General features: G+C 39.9%; 1 protein-coding gene across 3 annotated transcripts in view; it reads left to right on the top strand.

Annotated features, from left to right (window-relative positions):
• Positions 1-21,858, top strand: part of TRAPPC10 (trafficking protein particle complex subunit 10) — an 88,464-nt gene that overhangs the window by 36,176 nt on the left and 30,430 nt on the right. For all 3 annotated transcript variants that reach the window (XM_074995342.1, XM_074995333.1, XM_074995352.1), the window contains exons 9-15: positions 499-613; positions 1,945-2,021; positions 5,175-5,266; positions 6,882-7,022; positions 9,275-9,387; positions 10,688-11,202; positions 20,970-21,111. In XM_074995342.1, the coding sequence (XP_074851443.1) occupies positions 499-613; positions 1,945-2,021; positions 5,175-5,266; positions 6,882-7,022; positions 9,275-9,387; positions 10,688-11,202; positions 20,970-21,111 (1,195 nt within the window). The remainder of the gene's footprint in view (positions 1-498; positions 614-1,944; positions 2,022-5,174; positions 5,267-6,881; positions 7,023-9,274; positions 9,388-10,687; positions 11,203-20,969; positions 21,112-21,858) is intronic.

Here is a 21,858-nt window from a genome sequence, read left to right as displayed (position 1 = left end):
TCTTTTCACCTAGCCCCATCAGAGCTGAATCTTTAGTACAGGTTGAACCTTTCTAATATGGAATTCCCTCATCCGGTAACATCTTTAATCCAGTATGATTTTAGTTGGCCAGGTGACCACTTAGCCATGGTGTGACCAAGTTTCCCACAGTCCAGTAAAGTTTGCCATCACCAGACCTGGCTTTCAGTGTTCTGTGCTGTTGTTTAGTCCAAATGTATCCCTAAATGTCTTCTAAGAGCAGTGGAAGTGGTGGCGTGCTGGACAATATTGACCCCCCTCTCCTGTGGTCCAGCAAATTTTCTCAGCCTGCTCTGGTCAGGTGACAATTTTAATAAAGTTTTTACAAGTGTTGTGATATGACAACACTATTTTATTATGAAAACGTCCTGTGCTGATCTGTCAGGAATTATGCTGTAGAAGACACCTATTAGCAAGGCTTTTTGTATTGGTATTTGTAACTTTTTGAAGCACATTTATTGGTTTTATTTATTTCCATAGTTAAAATCCCTGGGGTACTTGTGTGGACTTGTATCAGAAGAGGGACCTAATTCAGAGGATCTTAACAGAACAGTTGATCTATTAGCAGGCTTGGGAGCAGAGCGCCCTGAAACAGGTACTACTAAAAACACATACACACTTTGTTTAATACTTTACTGTCTGTTTAAATATATAGTGGCTTACCTCTTAGATTAGCTCTTTTAGATGGAGAAAATTTTTAATTCTAGTGTGTAAGTAGATAAATATACAGGTGATACAAGGGGGTGGAGGGTGAGGAAGAAGAGGGGGGCATGTTTTCTTTGAGAGTGATATGGTATGTTTTTACAATATTAAAAACAAAATTGTGTGGATTTCCCAATATACATAATCCATTTATCAACGTTATGACATGTCACAGTAGCCATCTCTTATCATTTTTGAGGATTAAACAGAAGAATCCTGATTTGATCTAGTATACCCTATATGAAACTAGGGCTATAAAGTGACAGAATACTGTACTAATCAGAACCACATAGATTTTATTGGCTTTGCGTTTTATTCAGTCTGAATTTCTCTAAATGATTCAAGGAAAAATCCAGATGTTAAACATCTCTCAGTACAATTGCCGTATTTGCACTGTTTGACAAAGTCTGAGGTGTAATTCTAGTTTTGCAGATGTGATAATGAATGAAAGGGAATCTAGACATATGTATCTACTGCAATTCCATTGAAAGCAAGTTTTTCCTTCTGTAATTTTTGACTTGCTTCTGTTGGTTGTTTTTCTCCCCCATCAACAGTTTGGAGTGACTAAAAACAAAAAGTTGTTTGGTTTAACATCTTTAAGTTTCAGTATAGCAGACTTTTCTAGTAGAATGCAATACTTTAAGGTCATTTGTGAGGCTAAATTCGTAAAAGTACAGACCTCAAGAAGAGCTCTGTTTTAAGATTTTAGAAAAACCTTGGCTCTTTTAATAACAAAAGGTCAACCAATAGAAAATATATCACCTATCATCTTGTGTTTCTTCTAATTTAAAGTGTAGTAGGCTTTTCATACTTTCCTTTTTTTTTAGAAATCCTGTAACGGGTTGTTATAAGAAGTATTAACCTTGTTAAGATTAAAGGACAGTATTTAACTGTAATTTGATGTTCTGACAGATTTTGGTTAGCATGGTATAAAGCAATATTTTAAAAACAATATAAGGAAGCTTTCTTTGATGCTGTAATATCACTTGAATTTGTCATTGGAGCAGCAAATGTAGTGGTCAGGGAAAAAAAATCCTTTTAACTTGACACTGTAATTTAGAATTTGAAAGAAAGTGAAAACCAGATCACAATAATCAAAGGGGGGGGAGAGAACAACGTAATGTTATGTGCCATAATTAAAGACTGTCCAGACTAATTGGATAATATATGTTTAAAAAAAAGAATCTGTTTGTAAATCTGTGTCTTATTAACTTGATTTTGAAGCCAATGCTGCACAAAGCCCTTATAAGAAACTGAAGGAGGCCTTATCGTCTGTAGAAGCTTTTGAAAAACACTACTTAGTAAGTATGGCATACAAATGTTTACAGTATATCACATATATGTACAGAACATGGTGACTATGTTATGTATATCCATTGAAGGCCAACATTTTCAAACCTTGGGTACCTAATATAAAGTTCTCAAATCTATGTTTTATCACTTACACAGTCTGACATTCAAATGTGAGCACTGCCATTTAGTTAGTGCCACAGTATGGAATTAGGAACCTAATACTAGGCACCAGATTTACAATTTTTGTTTCAGCTTACTTACCTCGTACTATGGGGATGTAAATGGATATGTAACTTCAAGGTTCTTTGAAAAAAAAAAAAAATTGGTCGTACTTTCAGAAACTATTATTCTGAACCTAGGTTACATGATGGATAAGCTAGGTGTGTTCAGGAAACCAGTCTGTGTGCAACTAGCTTTTCTGGAGATTCTTCTAAGTTTTGAACTGCAATGAGATTTTATTTTTTTCCACGAAGCATAATGTTAGTGTCCCATTGAGGCTGATGATACTTACCGTAGATATAAGGGTTGGTGTTAACGAATCTTGTTAAATGATCAAGATCTTAGTGGTGTGTTTGAAGAATTGTAACTTGTTTGTTACATGGTGTTTCCTTTACTCTATTATGGAACCACAGCAATGATTCAGTAGTTATAGGTTGCACCTCCCTAAACAGGAACACTCTGGTCCGGCAACATCCATGGTCCAGCAAGATGAAGGATGTTCCCAAGTCAGAGATCCCCAGTGCCTGAGATGCCGGCAGCAGGAGCACCGGCTCCCAGCCTAAACTTGCTGCTTGGGAGGGGGACTGGAGATGTGGCTGCTGTGCCGGGGGTCATCTGGCAGCCCGGCCGGGACCAGCTGGGTCTAGAAGTGGAATCATTGGCAGGCTACAGGGCTGGTGGCAGGGACTTTCCCTGATCCAGCAAATTTCCTCATTTGAGACCAGTCAGATCCTGAGGGTGCTGCACTGGGGGCTTCAACCGATATTTGCAAGCTACTTTGGATTGAGTCAGACTTCTTTTGTCTCATTCAGTTTTATTTTCTTTATGACAAAGCTATTGTGTGCTGACTGTTTTGCATACTCTTAGGGCTTGTCTACACTAGCTCCCTACTTCGAAGGGAGGATGGTAAGTAGTGTTGGTTGTTTATTAATGAAGTGCTTTGGTGCATATGCAGCACTTCATTAAGCAAATTCCCTCCTGCGGCAGCTTCAAAGTGTTAGGCTTGGAAGTGCCGGCTCATGTCTAGCTGCAGCTCACCCGCTGATACTTCCAAGTTCCCAGGGTACTTTGAAGTCCCTTTACTCCTCAAAATTTTGTAAAGGGAGTAAGGGGACTTCAAAGTGCCGGCAGGTGAGCTGCAGCTAGATGTGATCCGACACTTAGAAGTTTAACACTTCAGAGTTGTTGGGGGGGGGCGGGGGGGGTTAGCTTAATGAAGTGCTGCACATGCAGTGCAGCACTTTTAATAATCTCCCGACACCCTATATACAATCCTCCCTTCGAAGTAGGGAACAGGTGTAGACAACCCCTTAGAGCAATAAGTAAAGAAGGAGTTGAGGACAATTGAACGAGTCACTTTTAATATATGGGATTTTGAAAATTGGAGTACCCATTTTCAAAAGAATCTTTGTAACTGTAACACTTCAGGTTTGTTAAATGTTACTGAGGAATCATGTATAATGCAAATAGTAGACATTTCCGGTCCTAGTGTTCTATGATTCTATGACTATAGAAATTTAAATTGAACTTCTGAGAGAATTGTAAAGGCTTTCATTAAGCTCTGAGATCTTGCACAATTTAAAAAATTTAAGTTTGAATAAATGCCTGCAGAACTTGAAAGTTCCATTATTGAAATTTCTTTGTTTCTGGCTACGTCAGATTTTTATGACTTTAGAAATTCAAATAAGTAAATAGTTCAGTGTTGAAGTGTATTTATATTTCCAAACTCAGATGTGTTAATCAATATAATTAGAAAATTAAAAAAAAATTTGAAATATTTGTATACTTTAAGCAATAGTGTAATTTTGTAGGGAGAGGTGAAAGTTTTCTGAGCATAGCAGGAAGGGGGAGGGTTGTGTTTTTAGCATGGATATGGATATGATAGAAAATATTGGTATCTGTGGCCCAGAGTGGATGAGGAGACCGAAGGAGTTGGGGGTCTGTCGCCAACATGCGATGCGTGGTGGTTTTCTAGTTAATGTGTTTGTTCAGGAGAGGGGTCTGGAGCCATATTAGAAATTTAGCTAGTATGAACTAAGAAGGCTGACGTGCAGATTGTGGCTGTGCAGGCAGTGGGGCTGAAGGTTGTTTGCAGAACCTTGACTCTGAATTGGGATCATTGTAAGAGTGCCTCAAACTATTTAACTATATAAATGTTTTCAAATATATCTATGTACAATTTCAACTTAGGGGTTTTCTGTTTTGGTTTTGGAATCGTTACCGATTGAGGTTCTTCTCTGATTCAGGTTAAACTTCTTTTACAATAGGACCAGTATGTGACCCCTTTCACTCCTGCAGCACGCGCGCACACGTTTCCAAGTAGTGTTGAGTAGTACATTTGATTAGAGCACCACAGGACAAAGCTCTTGTGCAAATTTTATGATCTGATAAATGTGAACATGATGCACAAAGGTCTAGCCTAAAGAGTGAGAGCATACTATCACCTAGAAGTATAGTCACTTTAAGAAATGACTTATAAGTAGTACTATACCTGCCCTTGAATCCCTGTCACATTTTGTGGTATTGAGTCTCATAGGGCATGTTTTAAAAAGATACTTAACCTTTTCTCTGTTGCTATAATACCGAGACACAGGGTTACTGGTTATACAGGGGAAACTATGACAATTTAGCTGCAAAGTACTAGATGTAGAAAATCTCTCCCCAGATATCTGTCTCCAATTTATTTTCAATTGGAGTAATAATTGATATTGTTTCAAAACAATTTTAAGTTGATACTTGTGCATTCAAATAAACTAGCATGATTTGTATGGTGTTTCCCTTTTGAAGTATCTTGTGTAAAAATGCTAAATAACTTCTTACACGAAAAAAGCAGCTTATGTTCATTTTGAACTGTTCATTGGGACTTTTGGATTAAGAATGAATTCTTTTCTATTTAATGTTTTTGCACTTGTTAAGCGCTTCTTTCTTTTACCTTTAAACAGGATCTGTCCCATGCCACCATTGAAATGTACACAAATATTGGAAGAATTCGCTCCGCTAAACTCGTTGGAAAGGACTTGGCAGAGTTTTATATGTAAATGAATTTTTAAAAAGGTTTTCTATAAATACCATGGCGTTGAAAAGCTTGGACATAGCCTATAAGGGAAATTAACTGTATATTGGAAGGAACATTTAACAGTAGCATATTTTTCATGGTACAGGTGCTGTTGATGCAAATATTCTAAAATAGGTTTTCTTTCACAGTAAAATACACAATACAAAAAGTTAACAAGATATGCTGTCATACCAAACCATGATACGCAAAATAATAAACATCATTTGATTATTAGCTAGTCTATATTCTTCAGCTGGTCACCTTTGGGGGGAAAGAAATCACTGTAACCTCTGCTGTAGCCAGGAGAGGAATGAGTTCCATAGTTAAGAATGGGGCACAGAAAATGGTTTTAACAATTTACAGCCCAAATAACCAACTATATAGAATTTATGCAGCTGGATCAAAGACCTCACAAGTAGTGTCTAGGTGACTGCCCCTTTTTGGGGTGGAGGGATAAGAAAGATAAATATCCAGGTTTGCTGAGTGGGCAGTTAGAGAGTTTCTTGGCTCTGGGCCCTCCTTTGTTTTGTTATTAGCTGACTAATGATAGCCATATCCCTTGCACCTACTCTAGACTAAAAAGCTTTCAGGCATGTTTCCCAACGTGATTTTTTTTTAACACATACTGTATGTGTTAATGAGTTGTTAATTGCAATATGTTCAACCTTCTATTATGTTGGATGGTAAACCAGTATGCAGAGTAAGTTACATTGAAAACCTAAAAATAGTGGAGTATACAGCTGCCTTCTGGCTTGTTTAGCAGTGTCAGTTCTAAGGGGAATGTTTTTATCAGTTGTCCAGAGATTCTCGCTTGCTTAGCAGTGCAACTTCAGATGATGATGTAGATCTATAAAGGTTTTTGTGCTCTAAATACGAGAGAAATTGTGTGTCTCTTCAGTGCATTCTCTGGCAGTTAAGCTCTGCTGCAGAGATGCCATTAATGGTTTTCTGTTTTATGTTTCTGGGATTTTCAGAGTTGGGTTTTGGTTTGGGTCCTCTTATGCTGGATCCTTTTCCACTTGTTGGTCCATTGTAGCTAATCATGAATTAACACCTTCCATGAATTCGCTCAGGCTTTTGGTCTGAAGGACATGATATAGGGATAGCATAGAACTAATTTTTAATTAGCTAGTTGTTCTCCCTCAGGGCTTTTTTTTTCCTTCTCTCCCAGTTGTAGTATATTTAGAACTTGTTGAATGTGTAGTTTTAATTAAAGAAGTGAGACAGCTGCATCAGACTAATGAACCCCAAAGGGCAGGAGTCCCTGTGTTTTCAGAGGTAGACTTGGATTTGAAAGCTTTGTGTAAACACTCTACAGTATTTATAATAAAAACAACAACATATTTGGCTTTGAGTGAAACGCATAAGCAATCACCAAAATATTGTGTTGTGTTTACAAAATTAATAATGTGATCATCTGTTACAATACTTTGTCAAGTGGATATTCAAATACTGTATCTCAAAGTGGCTTTCTCTTAGTTTTGTTAACTTAATAGAACTTTTTGGGGCTTGGGAATGTAAGTAGGGATGTTTTGTGTCCATGGCGTTCTATTATACCTAGATCAGTTGAACTATTTGTTCTTTATTTTCCAAGGAGGAAGAAGAGTCCACAGAAAGCAGAGGTCTATCTTCAAGGAGCGCTAAAAACATACCTTGCTGAGGGATGGGCATTGCTTATCACACATACAAGAAAACAGTTGGCAGAATGTCAGAAACACCTGGGGCAAATTGAAAAGTATCTTCTAAAATAGAGAAACGTGGAAAATTCATTTTGAAATACCATTGATGTGTGCATATTTCCTGATATAAAGAAGTTTAATATGAGGCCGGAGAAAGTCCAGTCAGTAGCTGTTGACATTCATCACTTATTGATTTTTCTAAAATCTATTCTTTGTCTTTGACTTTTTATACAGGGTTTTCTTTTGTTTGCCTGTTTTTCCATTTCAGCATCTGAGACCCCCTGAAACAGAGTTGACAAAACCTAGATTGGGATCAGCAATCTTCCTGAGACAGAGTGCTGAAATTTCAGACCTTTGACCTCTGTGCACAGTCTGAGTGCTGGTGGTAATTTTTAAGGTCACTAATAGTCCCACTGACAACAGCTTCATTAATGAATAAATTAAGAGAGAGAGCTTTACCATTTAGGTGGTGGTTGGCAGCATTAGCTGGTCTTTTGTTAATCCTGAAGCAGCATGGCTTTGAGCAAGCTCCTGGTTGCGTGGAGGGAGGAGGGGCTGGGCGGAGATCCTACTTCACATGCTGATGAAAACTGGCTTGTGTGCTGCTCCTGGCACCTAGGCTGCGGGTTGCTGACCTCTTGCCGAGATAATGCAATGCATTATGTTGACTGAGAAGCTTAGCATACACATCTTCTGTTGACCCTTGTGGGAAGGATAGGCTTTCTCTAAAGTCTGTGGTGGTGGTGATTGTTTTTGAACCAGTAAACATTGCATTGTACATTGTTTCTGCTAATGTGTTAATGTAGTAGAGGCTAATCCAACTGATTTTTTTTTTCAGTTAGATTTAGGTGCCTAAGTCTCCCCTGAAAATGGGATTCCTTCTCAGATCACTTGGGTACTTGTGAAAATTTTATTCTGTATGATTCAAAACATGCTGTTATGATAAATGCAGTTTAGCCAATGACTGCAGCAAATTCATACGCCCAGTATACCAGACAATATAAATTTAGTTTCTTTTGATTACTTATGGTTAAGTGCTAGTACTTGGTAGATTCACAGACTAAGGTTACGTAAGAGCAGTCTTTCAAAATAAGTTCTTTTGGAAGAAGACCTCTTCCAAAAAAAAAAAAGTTTCAAGAGGTTGTAACCACACACACAAAAGCTGATTGAAAAAATTGATGCGCTCTTTTGATAGAGAGCGGCCACACTCTTTCAAAAGAACTTATTAAGAAGTGTTGCAGATTGAAAAACCTGGACTGCTCTTTGAAACTAGGGCCCCTAGGCATCTACACGTGTTTTTTTCCTAAATAATATTTGAGAAAAAGGCGCTCTTCCTCGTCCAGGAGCAGAAGAGTGCTGCTGGAAAAAGTGCTGCTGCCTTCCGATTTTAATATTGAAAGCATGTGTTTTGTGTGTAGTCTCTCAGTGGGATTTTTCAAAAGAGCCCTGACTTATTCAAGAAAACTTGCTAGTGTAGACGTAGCTACAGAGTGAATTTCTGTGCACTAAATACATGGTACACACCAATAAATTGGGATTTAATCAAATGGTAAAACTTAATTAAAATTTAACTTTAATCACAGTGTAATGTAATGTGTCAGCATTTTGGTCATGCAGTGCATTTGTGTGTGGTTAGTAAAGATCAAATTAATTTTTCATCAGTCTTGTATTTGAGATGCTGTTTTTATGTAGCAAAGTGTAGATTAAATATGGAGGATAATAAAAGTTAACATTTTTATTAGATAATTTGCAGTAAAAATAGATGATATTTCTGTTGTGGATTTTAGCAATAATGAACCTTCCATTGCTTTCTTTTCTAATGAGTTTGTTTGTGCTGAAGCAGTTCAGCTACGATTTTGAGGATAGAATCATAGAACGTTAGGACTGGAAGGGACCTTGAGAGGCCATCGTGTCCAGCCCCCTGCCCCCATGGCAGGACCAAGTACTGTCTAGACCATCCCTGACAGACACTTATCTAACCTGTTCTTAAATATCTCCAGAGATGGAGATTCCACAACCTCCCTAGGCAACTTATTCCACCGTTTGACCACCCTGACAGTGAGGAACTTTTTCCTAATGTCCAACCTAAACCCCCCTTGCTGCAGTTCAAGTCCATTGCCTCTTGTTCTATCCTTAGAGGCCAAGAACAAGTTTTCTCCTTCCTCCTTATGACACCCTTTTAGATACCTGAAAACTGCTGGGTAGGATAGAAAAGCAGTAAACAGAAATGCAGCACATTTTTCCAAGCAAAGTGTTTCTGAAATGGAGTTTAGTTCTTTCTCCTCAGTTCCTTAACACGGTCTGTCAGCTATCTTCAAACCAGCAGTCTTTTAGCCAGCGATGATCACTTAAGAGAAGATGAGCGCCAACACTTCTGCCAAGAAATTTTAAATTTTGCCATCCAGCAAACAGAGGGCAAAGGTGAGACTGGATTTAAATGCTTGGCCACAGTATTCAGCTAATCAAATCTGTAACCTTTCTTTTCAAATAGAAATAACAAGTTTTTCTGATCAGAGCTTACTGCCCTGTGTGTAACTTCTGGACCACAATCCCACATGTACACAATTACTTAATTTAACTGTTACCTAAGAAATGGGGATCCTTTACTATGTCCCAAACCCTTCAGAAGTTTTCTGGGTTGTGTATGTTGGGGGTGGGAGGCAGTACTTCTGAGTGATCCACCCCGTGTTACTGTAGTTGTCCTGTTTCCCCCCTCCCCCCCCCATGGCTGCATCTACACTAGCATATCTTATATCTGTAATATGCAGCTGGAGTTTTGGTGTTAGTGATGTAAAATGCAATGTAGACAGGGCACAGACTTTGCTACTGCAGGGTGGTCTGTGCCCTCTTTGCTACACCTCCCACCACTGCTTCGGTTAGTGAAGCTCTCAGTAGTGAATTAGAGCTATGAAGTTTTGCTGTCGTGGTCTTTGTTTATTAAAGGTTTTCTGCTGTTTGTAGTCTATGAACATATCCCTTTCTGTTCTTACACATTGTTTCTTGTTCACCCCTTCATCCTCTTAGTTTAAGCTTGTTTCAAAGGTAACAAACATGCTTCTGCATAAATTTACCCCAAAAGAGCAGAAACCAGCATGAAACTGTCTGATAAAAACATGGGTACAGTTATGTTAATCAGTCGCTGCATGTAGATTTGGCTTAAGTGTTCTATAATTCTGCTAATGTGGAAATGGCCTTTGGCTGGGGAATCATTAGGTTCTGTCTACACTACAGATTGAAACCATGTTGTAACTGTAGTATAGGCAAGCTCAAAGATTGTGCAATCTTACTAGTTTTGTGTTTTTTCTGGAGTTAAAGGGGATGCGCTGCTTGTATACAAAATTGTAGCAATAAACAAGATGGCTCCCAATTCTGTGGGATTGTGTAACTGTTTTAAGAGAGCCAGATTTTGGGCCCTCAGGTTCTGCTTCTATGAAAGTAGGATAGTTTTGTTAGTAGAGGATAGAGCCTGACAAGACCTGTAACTAAAATTGCAACTTTTAAAATATGTTTAGTTTTAGAAGTCATTGAAAGATTTTAATTTTTTTTCTTCCATTTAGGCAAGAAGTTGGTAGTCTTTGTCACTTTGGGGTTGCAGGGAGGGATAGATACGGTTTAATTTTTTTTAAGTTTAGAAAATATAAAACTAATTTTTATAAAGCCTGATCTTGTATTACCAAAAGCAGAGTGGAGTAAAATAACTTGTTCTTGTCTGTATTTCCAGGTCAAAAGGTTATACTGCCTATGAATTCCTTTGCACAGTTGCAAACTCTACATTTTGACCCTCCAAATGCTGTAATCCATGTGGGTGGAATATTGTCTGTTGAGCTGACTCTGCTGAGCCAAATGCCCATCCCAGTCCAGCTGGATCAGATTGCCCTTAATGTCCATTTCAGCATTGAGAAAAATAGTTACCGGAAAACAGCTGAATGGCTCACTAAACACAAAACTTCTAATGGTATTATTAACTTTCCGAGTGAGGTTGCAGGCTTCCCTTTGTCAAGAAATAGCTTGCCAGCATTGGAGTTGTATGAAATGTACGAGAGGAGCCCTTCGGACAACTCTTTGAACACAACGGGAATCATCTGCAAAAATGTGCACATGCTACTGCGAAGGCAAGAGAGCAGCTCCTCTCTGGAAATGCCCTTGGGGGTGACTCTAGAGGATGGGGCGCACATGTTAAAATGTAGCAACTTTGTACTGGAGCCAGGGGTCAATACCGTAACATTCAGAACTCAGGTATGTTTTACAATTGAGTGAATGTAGCACTCATGAAAGAAGATCTAAAAACACTGACTAGAGAAGGGCATAGTGCTGGCAAGCAATATCCAGTGTTGCTCCCTTGCCACAGCTTTGCCATTGCAGCTTAACCTCTTCTTGTCTTACCCCTGTTATTGCAGATTGTGGCCTATCTTGAAGAGAGGCTGCTAACTCTGCCAAAGTGTGTGGTTGGTTCTCTGATGTGCACAAATGGGACACTAGAATGATCCCACCAAACTCATTTTCAAGTCATTTTTATATATCTGGCTATCACTTGCATAAAAATAAAACACTTATCTGACAAGTAGAATTCAAATGAGTATTCCATCTGTCCCCACCTGCAGTGTTCATTGTCCATCATATTCTAGAAAAGGTAAGATTTTCTTGCTTTGTCGTCAGTTTTGCATAGAGTAATGCATAAAAGATTCCTGTTGGGGGGTTATTTTTCTTATTGTGTTCTATTGCAAGTAGTATTTTTTTCCTGCGATCGGGATGTGCCAGACTTAACCACAGTCACATTGGTGGCTGTTCACTTCCAGTGTGGTGTGATTGCTTGTTGAGTAGCTCTAATAATCAATGCATCAAGACACTTTAAGCTAAATTCTTAAAGATGGTTGCGATCTGTGTTCTATTTATTTTCTAGATGCTCAGCATAAAATCTCTGGGACCTGATTTTCAGATGTGCTAAGTACTTGATTGCAGCTGAAATCTTCAAGAGTATGTCTACTTGGTAATTAAAAATGGCAGCTGGCTGATAACAGATGATTCTGGCTTTCAGAGCTGTTCATTTGCATCTACACTGCAATTAAACAGCTCCTTAGATTAAGCCCAAGTGGTCCAGCCACCATTTTTAATTGCAGTGTAGACATAATCTGAGAGCTATGATGCTTTGTACTTCTAGCAGTAAGTCAATAGGGACTGAAGGAAGGAGTGAATGAAAATTAGGAGATAGGATGTTCTGAGTTCTAATCCTGATTCTGTCACTGATTGGCAGTGATTTAAGCAAATTACCATGATTTTCTCAGTGTTCCCATCTGTCAAATGGGGATAATAGTTATTTACTTGTCTGATAGGGTATTGTGATTAGTAATTTGATATGTTGTTACAGTATTTAAGTATTTTGAAAAATAGGTATTTCAGTACGCAGCCTCTAGTAGGTTTTTTGTTTGTTTTTGTCTTAGTCGTAATCTTGTGCCTCAGTTTCCTCTGTGTCCATTTAAAAATGAAAAACAAGCCTTCAGCGTGATGTTCATTAGACTTGGCTGTTAACAGTGATGGGCACACTGTAGATAAACATGAGGAACCGAATAATTCTCTCTTCTGTGCCACAAATAAACCCTGGGGCAATGCATTGAGTATTTTAAAAAAAAAACAAAAAACTAAATTTCTGCCCCCATTTTGTGAGTTGTGCCTGTTCTTTATAATGAATGAGGCAAGAGTCCTGTGAATTAAACAGTATGTGACTTTGTAATAATACACTGTCATGTACTGAATTAGTTTTGGCTTTTACTGTTTTAGTACTTAACTTTGCAACCTTTTGCAGAACTGAACAAAAGCAGAATTTATAGATTATTTTTTCAAATTGCAAGTTTTATCACCACTGGTCATGGAGGGTTCCCCCCCCGGTGTTGTCATAATGACCTGTGGGCTACCCTATTTCAGGGCTCTCTGTGTATACCAAGTTGATATCCACATCCACAAAAATGATCCACAGATAACCATTGATACAAAGTGAAAATCTGCAAATTTGCAGGGTTTTGAATACAAAATTTGTATCTGCATCCATATCCACAAAAATGAGCCATGAATATCCACATCTGCAGGTAAAGTGGGTGGATGTCTGTGGTTTTGCTGGGCTCTACCCCACTTCCTCTGGGACTTGGATTAATCTTTCACTTTTCCACCCCTTCTCCCATTGTCTGTTACAGTCTCAACATGTAATTTTTTCCACAGGCTACAAGCACAGTGCTGTCTGTACTTTCTCTTTTGTCTCTGCACTATTAAGATAGCAAGCACAAAGGGAGATATGCTCATACGGGGGCTGGCACTCTGAATCTGTGTGGTATGGATAGCACTTATCTGCTGGAGGTGTTAAGTTCACATTAGTGCAGCAAGTGCTATGGCTGAGAGCTGGCAACCATGTGATCTCTACACTACCTATTGACCTAATTTTTGGGCTGTCGAATACCTCCTTAGTCAGTTGCTGTTGCTACCAAATGTAGGTTGTCTAGATGGAATGTAATAGAGGCAGTGTAATGTCATTTGGAGATTTTTTGAATGGCCAGAAAGCTGCAGATGCAGTTTCATACAGACACAAAATTGGGTCCACGTCTGAAAAATTTGACTGGGAGAAGACGTGTGTGTGTTTTTGTTTTTGTTTTTCATGGCTGAGGACACAGGCTGCTTCTACAAAGTGTGGACTTCATGTTTGGCAGTGTACATGGGGGCAGCTTCGAAATAAGCACCCCACTTTGATGTTCCTTTACACTCACAGAACTAGATTGGAGTAAGGGAATGTTTAAGTGGGACACTTATTTCAAAGCAGCCCCCATCTACACTGTCAATCTGCAATTTGAAGTTTGCACTTGCAAATTTGTGTGACTGCCATTATGCTAATAAGGCACTGAATATGCACCTCAGTGTTTCGTTAGCCTGCTTCGAATTGCATTGTGGCATGTGTAGAAGCAGCCACAATCTACTAAATTGTGGAAGCAGACAGATGGAATGTAAATGAAGATACAATTTAGTACTTGAGCTCTTCTTTAGATCTCATACTATGTACATTTCTGGTTGCCAGGGGTGTAGGAGGGACTGTTAACTGTTAACCTCCCCCACCAAATCTCTTCCTGTGGTGAAGGAACATCAAGATGGAAGGTGTACTGTTTCCTTCATGTTGAATGTTGCACCCAGCCCCTTTTCTCTTCTGCTAAGCATAAAGTTTAAACTTCTAGAATTTTGCCAGTATCATATAACTTAGAAATCATATGGTTATAATTTCTTTAAAAAATGAGATTAGAGGTCACCTGCTTATTAAAAAGAGCATGACTGTAGCATGATGGCTTCCTAGTAGATCCCTTTCCCCTTTTAGCTGATGTAACAAAACAAGAGATTTAAAATAAATATTACAGGAAGCTTTTCTCCCTTGTGCAAGATTAAGGCCATGTTGACACCAAAAGTAGCTGTACTGATGTTTCGCTGTAACCTAGCACTTCCTATAGTGTTGGAAAGCCTTTTCTCCAGCCATGTATGTAATCCATCTCTGAGTTATGGTATCTAGGTAGATGAGAGCATTCTTCTGTCTGCCAAGCTGTGTCTACATTGCGGCTTAGATCAGTACATTTATGTTGGTCAGAGGGAGTGATGTATCTTATGCCTGATCTAAATTTTAAGCATAGGCCATTCTAACAATCAGTTGCATTGAGGGAACAATAAAAGGACAAAAGAAAATTTTCCCCCTGTCATATGGGATTACATGGATTCTGCTCTTTTTGCTGAAATAACTAGTATGGAGGACATGATTATAGAATCATAGAATAGTAAGACTGGAAGGGACCTCGAGAGGCCATCGAGTCCAGCCCCCTGCCCCCACGGCAGGACCAAGCACTTTCTAGACCATCCCTGAAAGCCATCTATCTAACCTCTTCTTAAATATCTCCAGTGATGGAGATTCTACCACCTCCCTTGGCAATTCGTTCCAGTGTTTGATCGCCCTGACAGTTAGGAACTTTTTCCTAATGTCCAACCTGAACCTCCCCTGATGCAATTTCACTCCATTGCCTCTTGTTCTATACTCAGAGGCAAGGAAGAACAAGTTCCCTCCCTCTGCCTTATGACACCCTTTTAGATACCTGAAAACTGCTATCATGTGCCCCCTCAATCTTCTCTTTTCCAAACTAAACAAGCCCAATTCTCTCAGCCTTTCTTCATAGGTCATGTTCTCTAGACCTTTGATCATTCTCGTTGCTCTCCTCTGGACCCTCTCCAATTTCTCCACATCCTTCCTGAACTGCAGTGCCCAGAACTGGACACAATACTCCAGCTGAGGCCTAACCAGCGCAGAGTAGAGCGGGAGAATGACTTCTCGTGTTTTGTTCACAACACACCTGCTAATGCATCCCAGAATCATGTTTGCTTTTTTTGCAACAGCATCACACTGTTGACTCATATTTAACTTGTGATGTACTAGAACCCCTAGATCCCTTTCTGCTGTACTCATTCCTAGGCAGTCCTTTTCCATTCTGTATGTGTGACACTGATTTTTCCTTCCTAAGTGGAGCACTTTGCATTTGTCCTTATTAAACTTCATCCTGTTTACCTCAGACCATTTCTCCAGTTTATCCAGATCCTTTTGAATTATGACCCTATCCTCCAAAGAAGTTGCAGCCCCTCCCAGCTTGGTATCATCTGCAAACTTAATAAGTGTACTTTCTATGTCAATATCTAAATTGTTAATGAAGATGTTGAACAGAACCGGTCCTAAAACAGACCCCTGTGGAACCCCACTAGTTATACTTTTCCAGCAGGATTGAAAGCCGTTAATAACTACTCTCTGGGTACAGTTATCCAGCCAGTTGTTCACCCACCTTATAGTAGCCCCATCTAAGTTGTATTTGAGTAGTTTATTGATAAGTATATTATGTGAGACCGTGTCAAATGCTTTACTGAAGTCTAGGTATATCACATCCACCGCTTCTGCCTTATCCTCAAGGCTCGTTATTCTATCAAAGAAAGCTATTAGATTGGTTTGACATGATCTGTTTTTAACAAAACCATGCTGGCTGTTCCCTATCACCTTACCACCTTCCAATTGCTTGCAGATGATTTCTTTAATGACCTGCTCCATTATCTTTCCTGGCACAGAAGTTAAGCTGACTGGCCTGTAGTTTCCCGGGTTATTCTTGCTCCCCTTTTTATAAATGGGTACTATATTTGCCTTTTCCAGTCTTCTGGAATCTCTCCTGTCTCCCACGATTTTCCAAAAATGATTGATAAAGGCTCAGATACCTCTTCTATCAGCTCCTTGAGGATTCTAGGATGCATTTCATCAGGCCCTGGTGATCTGCAGACATCTAATTTTTCTAAGTAAATTTTAATTTGTTCTTTTTGTATTTCAACTTCTAAACCTACCCCTTTTTCACTAACATTCTCTGTCAGGCATTCCTTCAGATTTCTCAGGGAAGACTGAAACAAAGAAATCATTAAACATCTCTGCCATTTCCAAATTCCCTGTTACTGTTTCTCCCTCGTCGCTGACCAATGGCCCTACCCTCTCCTTGGTCTTCCTCTTGTTACCAATATATTTGTAAAAAGCCTTCTTGTTTCCCTTTATGCTTGTAACTAGCTTGAGCTCATTTTGTGCCTTAGCCTTTCTAATCTTGCTCCTGCACGCTCGTGTTGTTTGTCTATACTCATCCTTTGTAATTTGTCCTAGTTTCCATTTCTTATACGATTCCTTTTTTAGTTTGAGATCATGCAAGATCTCCTGGTTAAGCCAAGGCAGTCTTTTGCCATGTTTTCTATCTTTCCTACGCAGCGGGATAGCTTGCTTTTGGGCCTTTAATAATGTCCCTTTGAAAAACTGCCAACTCTCCTCAGCCGTTTTTCCCCTCAGTTTAGCTTCCCATGGGACCTTACCTACCAGCTGTCTGAGTTTACCAAAATCTGCCTTCCTGAAATCCATTATCTCTCTTGTACTGTTTTCCCTTCTAGCCTTCTTTACAATTGTGAACTCTGATTTCATGATCGCTTTCACCCAAGTATCGTTCCACTTTCAAATTCTCAATAATTTCCTCCCTATTTGTTAAAATTAAATCTAGAACAGCTTCCCCCCGGTAGCTTTTTCAACCTTTTGGAATAAAAAGTTGTCTGCAGTGCAATCCAAGAATTTATTGGACAGTCTGTTCCCTGCTGTATTAGTTTCCCAACATATACCTGGATAGTTGAAGTCTACCATCACCACCAAAATTCTGGGCTCTGGATGATTTTGTTAGCTGTTTAAAGAAAGCCTCTTCCACCTGGCTAGGGGGCCTGTAGTAGACGCCTAGTAGGACTTTGTCCTTGTTTTTAACTCCTCTGAGTCTAACCCAGAGACTTTCAACCCGTCTATCTCCTACGTCCATCTCCACCTCTGTCCAAGTGTGTACATTTTTAATGTACAAGGCAACACCTCCTCCCTTCTTTCCCTGCCTGTCCTTCCTAAGCAGGCTGTACCCTTCAATACCAACATTCCCATGAGTATTGTCCCACCAAGTTTCTGTGATGCCAACGATATAGTTGTGTTCATTTATTAGTACTTCCAATTCTTCTTGTTTGTTTGCCATACTTCTTGCATTTGTATATAGGCATCTCAGACATTGATTTGGTCTTGCCTCCCAGTTTTGCCCTGGCCCTCTTTTTACTCTCCCAGTGTAGCCCATACTCCCTCCCATTTCAAGTTCATCTCCCAGGTATCCATGCTGTCCACTTACCTGCAGGCTTTGCTCCCCTGCCCCCGTCAAACCTAGTTTAAAGCCCTCTTCACTAGGTTAGCCAGCCTGTGTCTGAATATGGTCTTCCCCCTCCTCGAAAGGTGAACGCCATCTCTGCCTAGCAGTCCTTCCCGGAAAAGGATCCCATGGTCCAAAGAAACCAAAGCCTTCCTGGCGACACCATCTACGCAACCAAGCATTCACCTCTAGGATACACCTGTCTCTGCCTGGGCCCCTACCTCTGACAGGCAGGATTGAAGAGAATACCACCTGTGCCCCAAACTCCCTGACCCGTGCCCCCAGAGCCCTGAAGTCACTCTTGACCTGCTCAGCGTCACACCTTGCAGTATCATTAGTGCCCACATGGATGAGAAGCATGGGATAGTAGTCAGAGGGCCGGATAATTCTCGACAATGCCTGCATAACGTCTCGGATACGGGCCCCTGGCAGGCAGCAGACCTCCCGAGAGGAAATGTCAGGGCGACAGATGGGCGCCTCTGTCCCCCTCAGAAGAGAGTCTCCAACCACCACTACTCTACGTTTCCTTCTTGCAGGGGTGGCAGTAGGTTTCCTAGCCTTGGGGGTACGAGGCTTCTCCTCTTCTGTACGGGGTAATTCTTGGGCTCCTGTATCGAGTACAGCATACTGGTTTTCCAGTACCACGGTGGGAGGGTTCTGAGCAGGGGTGGAACACAGCCTGCTGCGAGAAGTAACCAGCTGCCAGTGTCCACCCTGGTCCCCCTCCTCCAGTGGTTTATCAGCCGTCCTGTGCACTGGGACAATTACCTCCGCAGTCTCCACCTGAACACTATCCAGGAACTGCTCATGGACTTGGATACTCCTCAACCTGGCCACCTCCTCCTGTAGCTCCCCCACCTGCTGCCTGAGAGATTCCACCAGCAGGCACCTTTCACACTGAATATTCCCCTCAGCCTGGGTGTCAGTAAGTGGGAAGGGCAAGCCACAGTCCTCGCAGAACCACACCAGGATCTGGGTAGAAACATCCATGGTCAGGCAGTCTGTCTGGCTACAGGCACAAGTGGAGGAGACAGCAGTAGCGCTGGCACAGGTGTTGCGGGTCTTCCTAACCATTATAGTCCTCTCTGTCACACTCCCTCTGTCAAACTCCCTCTTTAAACTCCCCTGTCTGCAGCTCCCTGTCCGCTTTGTTCCCCTGGTCGCTCCTGCCTCTGGCTTTTAAGCCTGCTGGCCTCTCTCAGGCCCTCCTCCTATGAGTGTCACAGGGGAAGGCTGATCAAGGGAGCAAAAGGTCAGGCAGGCAGTCCCAGCTGTCACTGAAACTGAAACTCCCCCCACCTGGAATCAAAATGGCAGTTCAATTGCCAGCAGTTAAAGCACACGCTCACTCACCCAGAGATCAGCACTCTCACCTGGTAGCTTCTTCAGCGGTGGGCTCACTTGCTCTCCTCCCTCTTAAACTCCTCTCTCTGCAGCTCTCTGATCGGTCTAAGAATCTGCAATCTCTCTTTTTTCATATTCCAAACTGAGTCTCTCTAAATTTATAAACTCTAAAGTTTTATAGTAGGTTAGAAAATGCTTGTGTTCTTTTCACTTCTAAAAATGCTTACATGTAAATTACATGACCTGTCGCATGACATTAGCACATAATGTGCACTAATGTTTTATTTACTTACAAGATGAAAAAAGCGGTGCGAACGCTGAGAGTGAGGTTTCGTGGTTATAACTTGGAGCAGAGGCAGTACACCCAATTTAAAATTGAAAAAAAAATTGATTTGAATAGTCACTTGAGACAAGAACCAAATGCTTCAGACTGTATGGGGTTTATGCAGTATGGATTAATTCCATATGAGGTGTAGTGTAATTTGGCACATACTACACAGATCTGTACATTAAGCTCAAGAAAAGTGAAGGGTTTTTTTTTTTTTTTTTTTTTTTTTTTTAGAAAATCCATTCTACCTAAATGAAAAATGCAAAATACTGTAGGTTGAGAGCCCAGTGATGCAGTCTGGATGTTCAAATGCCCTTACTGCTTTTAATACGATAAATTGCTGTATTTCAGTTTTTTGATCAGTTTATTTATAACTCTGCTAGTTTTGATTAAAACTAAAGTTCATTTCCAGTGCCCAGAAAACTCTAATTCCGCTGTGAGTACAGCATATGAAGAATAAAGATTTGTATCACTTTCTGTGCCAGTGTTCTTGAACTCTTTGAGACCACAAAGCACCAAACAATACTGTTACATGTGGAACACCTGTGAAATTTTTTATTTAAAAAAAAATTTCAGACCTCCCCGCCCCAGAAAGCCAAACAGCAACATACACTGCAAAACCAGAATGAAGTAATTTTAATCAGGTATCACAGCAATGAAGAAGTAACATTGTATCTGGTTTTAATAGTAGAAATGATATCAAAAACTTAGAATTATTTTTCCAAATGCTCATGGTACACTTGTGCGAGTTGTCCATGGAACATAGTTTAAGAAACACTGATCTAGGCTGTGTATTAACAAGTGACAAAAGGAGGGGGTGAGAGAACACACTTCCAAACTCTCCTTCACCGGGGATAGAACGGATGTATTTTCAGAAAGCACACCTACAGTGTGTGTGTGGGTGTTTTTTTTTTTTTTTTTACAATGGTGCTATCCTATTATAGCTAACCTTTTTAAGATAGTGGAGAGTTTGAGATTTAAATGTATTCTTCATTAATAGGTGCCCATACGGTGTTGAAGAAAGTGTAAAAACATTATATGCTTATATTGGTTCAAGGCTGTTTCTTGCGAAGTGTGGGTTTTTATGAATGCTAGCCAAATAAGCACTCTGTTTATGACTACCTGGTAAAATCCAAAATATAGTGAGCATATTCATTGTATTTTAATGTATGCAGCCCTCGGTTCAAATGTACATATGAAATATAAATCAAAGACAGAGTGGGTTGTTATGCTGGGTGCTTTGGGTGATTAGGGCATTTGAACTGACAACGCTTGACTTTGTTTTTGAATCTAATGGATAACAGTCCTACACCCACACACACTATTAGGCGGGATCGTTTAGGGTAAATGCTGTTACTAAACACTTCTGAAAATTGAATCTAGAGTGACAGAGCAATTTCATTTATTTTTCTGAGCTCCTTTTTAAATATAGTTGTACAGATAAGTGTACCAGTTAGAAATAGGCTGAGACACACACTTGTCATTCATTTGTCAGGAATTCAGTTGAGATAATAGTTTACTTGGGAAATGTAAAGCCAATTGGTAGTTTTGAAAAACTGCTCTTCAGTTTTGTTTTTTGTTTTTCAAAGGCCAAAGAACCTGGGACGTATACTCTCAGGCAGCTATGCATGTCACTGGGTAAAGTGCATTTTGTCCTTCCTCACATTTACCCAGTTGTGCAGTATGATGTGTACTCTCAGGAGCCCCAGCTAAAAGTGGAGCCAATGACTGGTAGGTAAACTTGTAACATTAAGAATGTGATTGTGTTGGTGTGTTACTTTCTCACTATAAGATGTTTGTTTCTTTTTTCTTTCATCTAAAACAAGTTACTTTGCTCTGTTGTCTTTTGCGGCTTCCTTTTCAAACTGCTTTTGTTGATAACATTTACCTAAGGCTTTAGTGAGTCTGAATACGATCAGTCCCATTTGTCAAGTGACATCACAACTAGTATTTGTGAATTTCAGAATCTCTTTATATCTGTATCCTTTTGGAGGGTAAGTTGGGGTTTGGTCTTGCACCACTGAACATGTTGATGGCGAAAATAGGAAGTGATTTGACTGTACCATTTTTGTGAATTAGTGGTTTTGTGATATTGTATTGGCTTTGGTAATTTTAGCAAAATCCCTATACTTTGCTTTCTCACCTACCAAAGAGGCCCTGATATAACTTTTCAAAAAAATCAATACAAGTCTTTACTGATTCTTCTTCGACTGAATTCAACAGAATCTAATAGTTTTCTATAAAATCTGTTACCATATTGAAGAATATGCCTAGTAAATTAGATTTTTAATTGCTGAGGTTCCTTAGGCTTCATGAAATGTTTGACTTTTACCCCTCCTTAATTTAATATCATACCTTTTCCACATTCTTCTGCAACTCCACCTACTCTGTATCATTTTTGGTTAATATGGGAAAGTTGTCTGAAAGAGCCATAAAGGGGAGAGACTTTGAATTAGTCCAACAGCCTCTTGGAATCAT

The sequence above is a fragment of the Carettochelys insculpta genome, chromosome 1 (genome assembly GCF_033958435.1).
Source record: "Carettochelys insculpta isolate YL-2023 chromosome 1, ASM3395843v1, whole genome shotgun sequence".
Classification (NCBI taxonomy): Eukaryota; Metazoa; Chordata; order Testudines; family Carettochelyidae; genus Carettochelys; species Carettochelys insculpta.
Note: the sequence above shows the minus strand (reverse complement) of the source record. Positions and strands in the feature narration are given on the sequence as shown.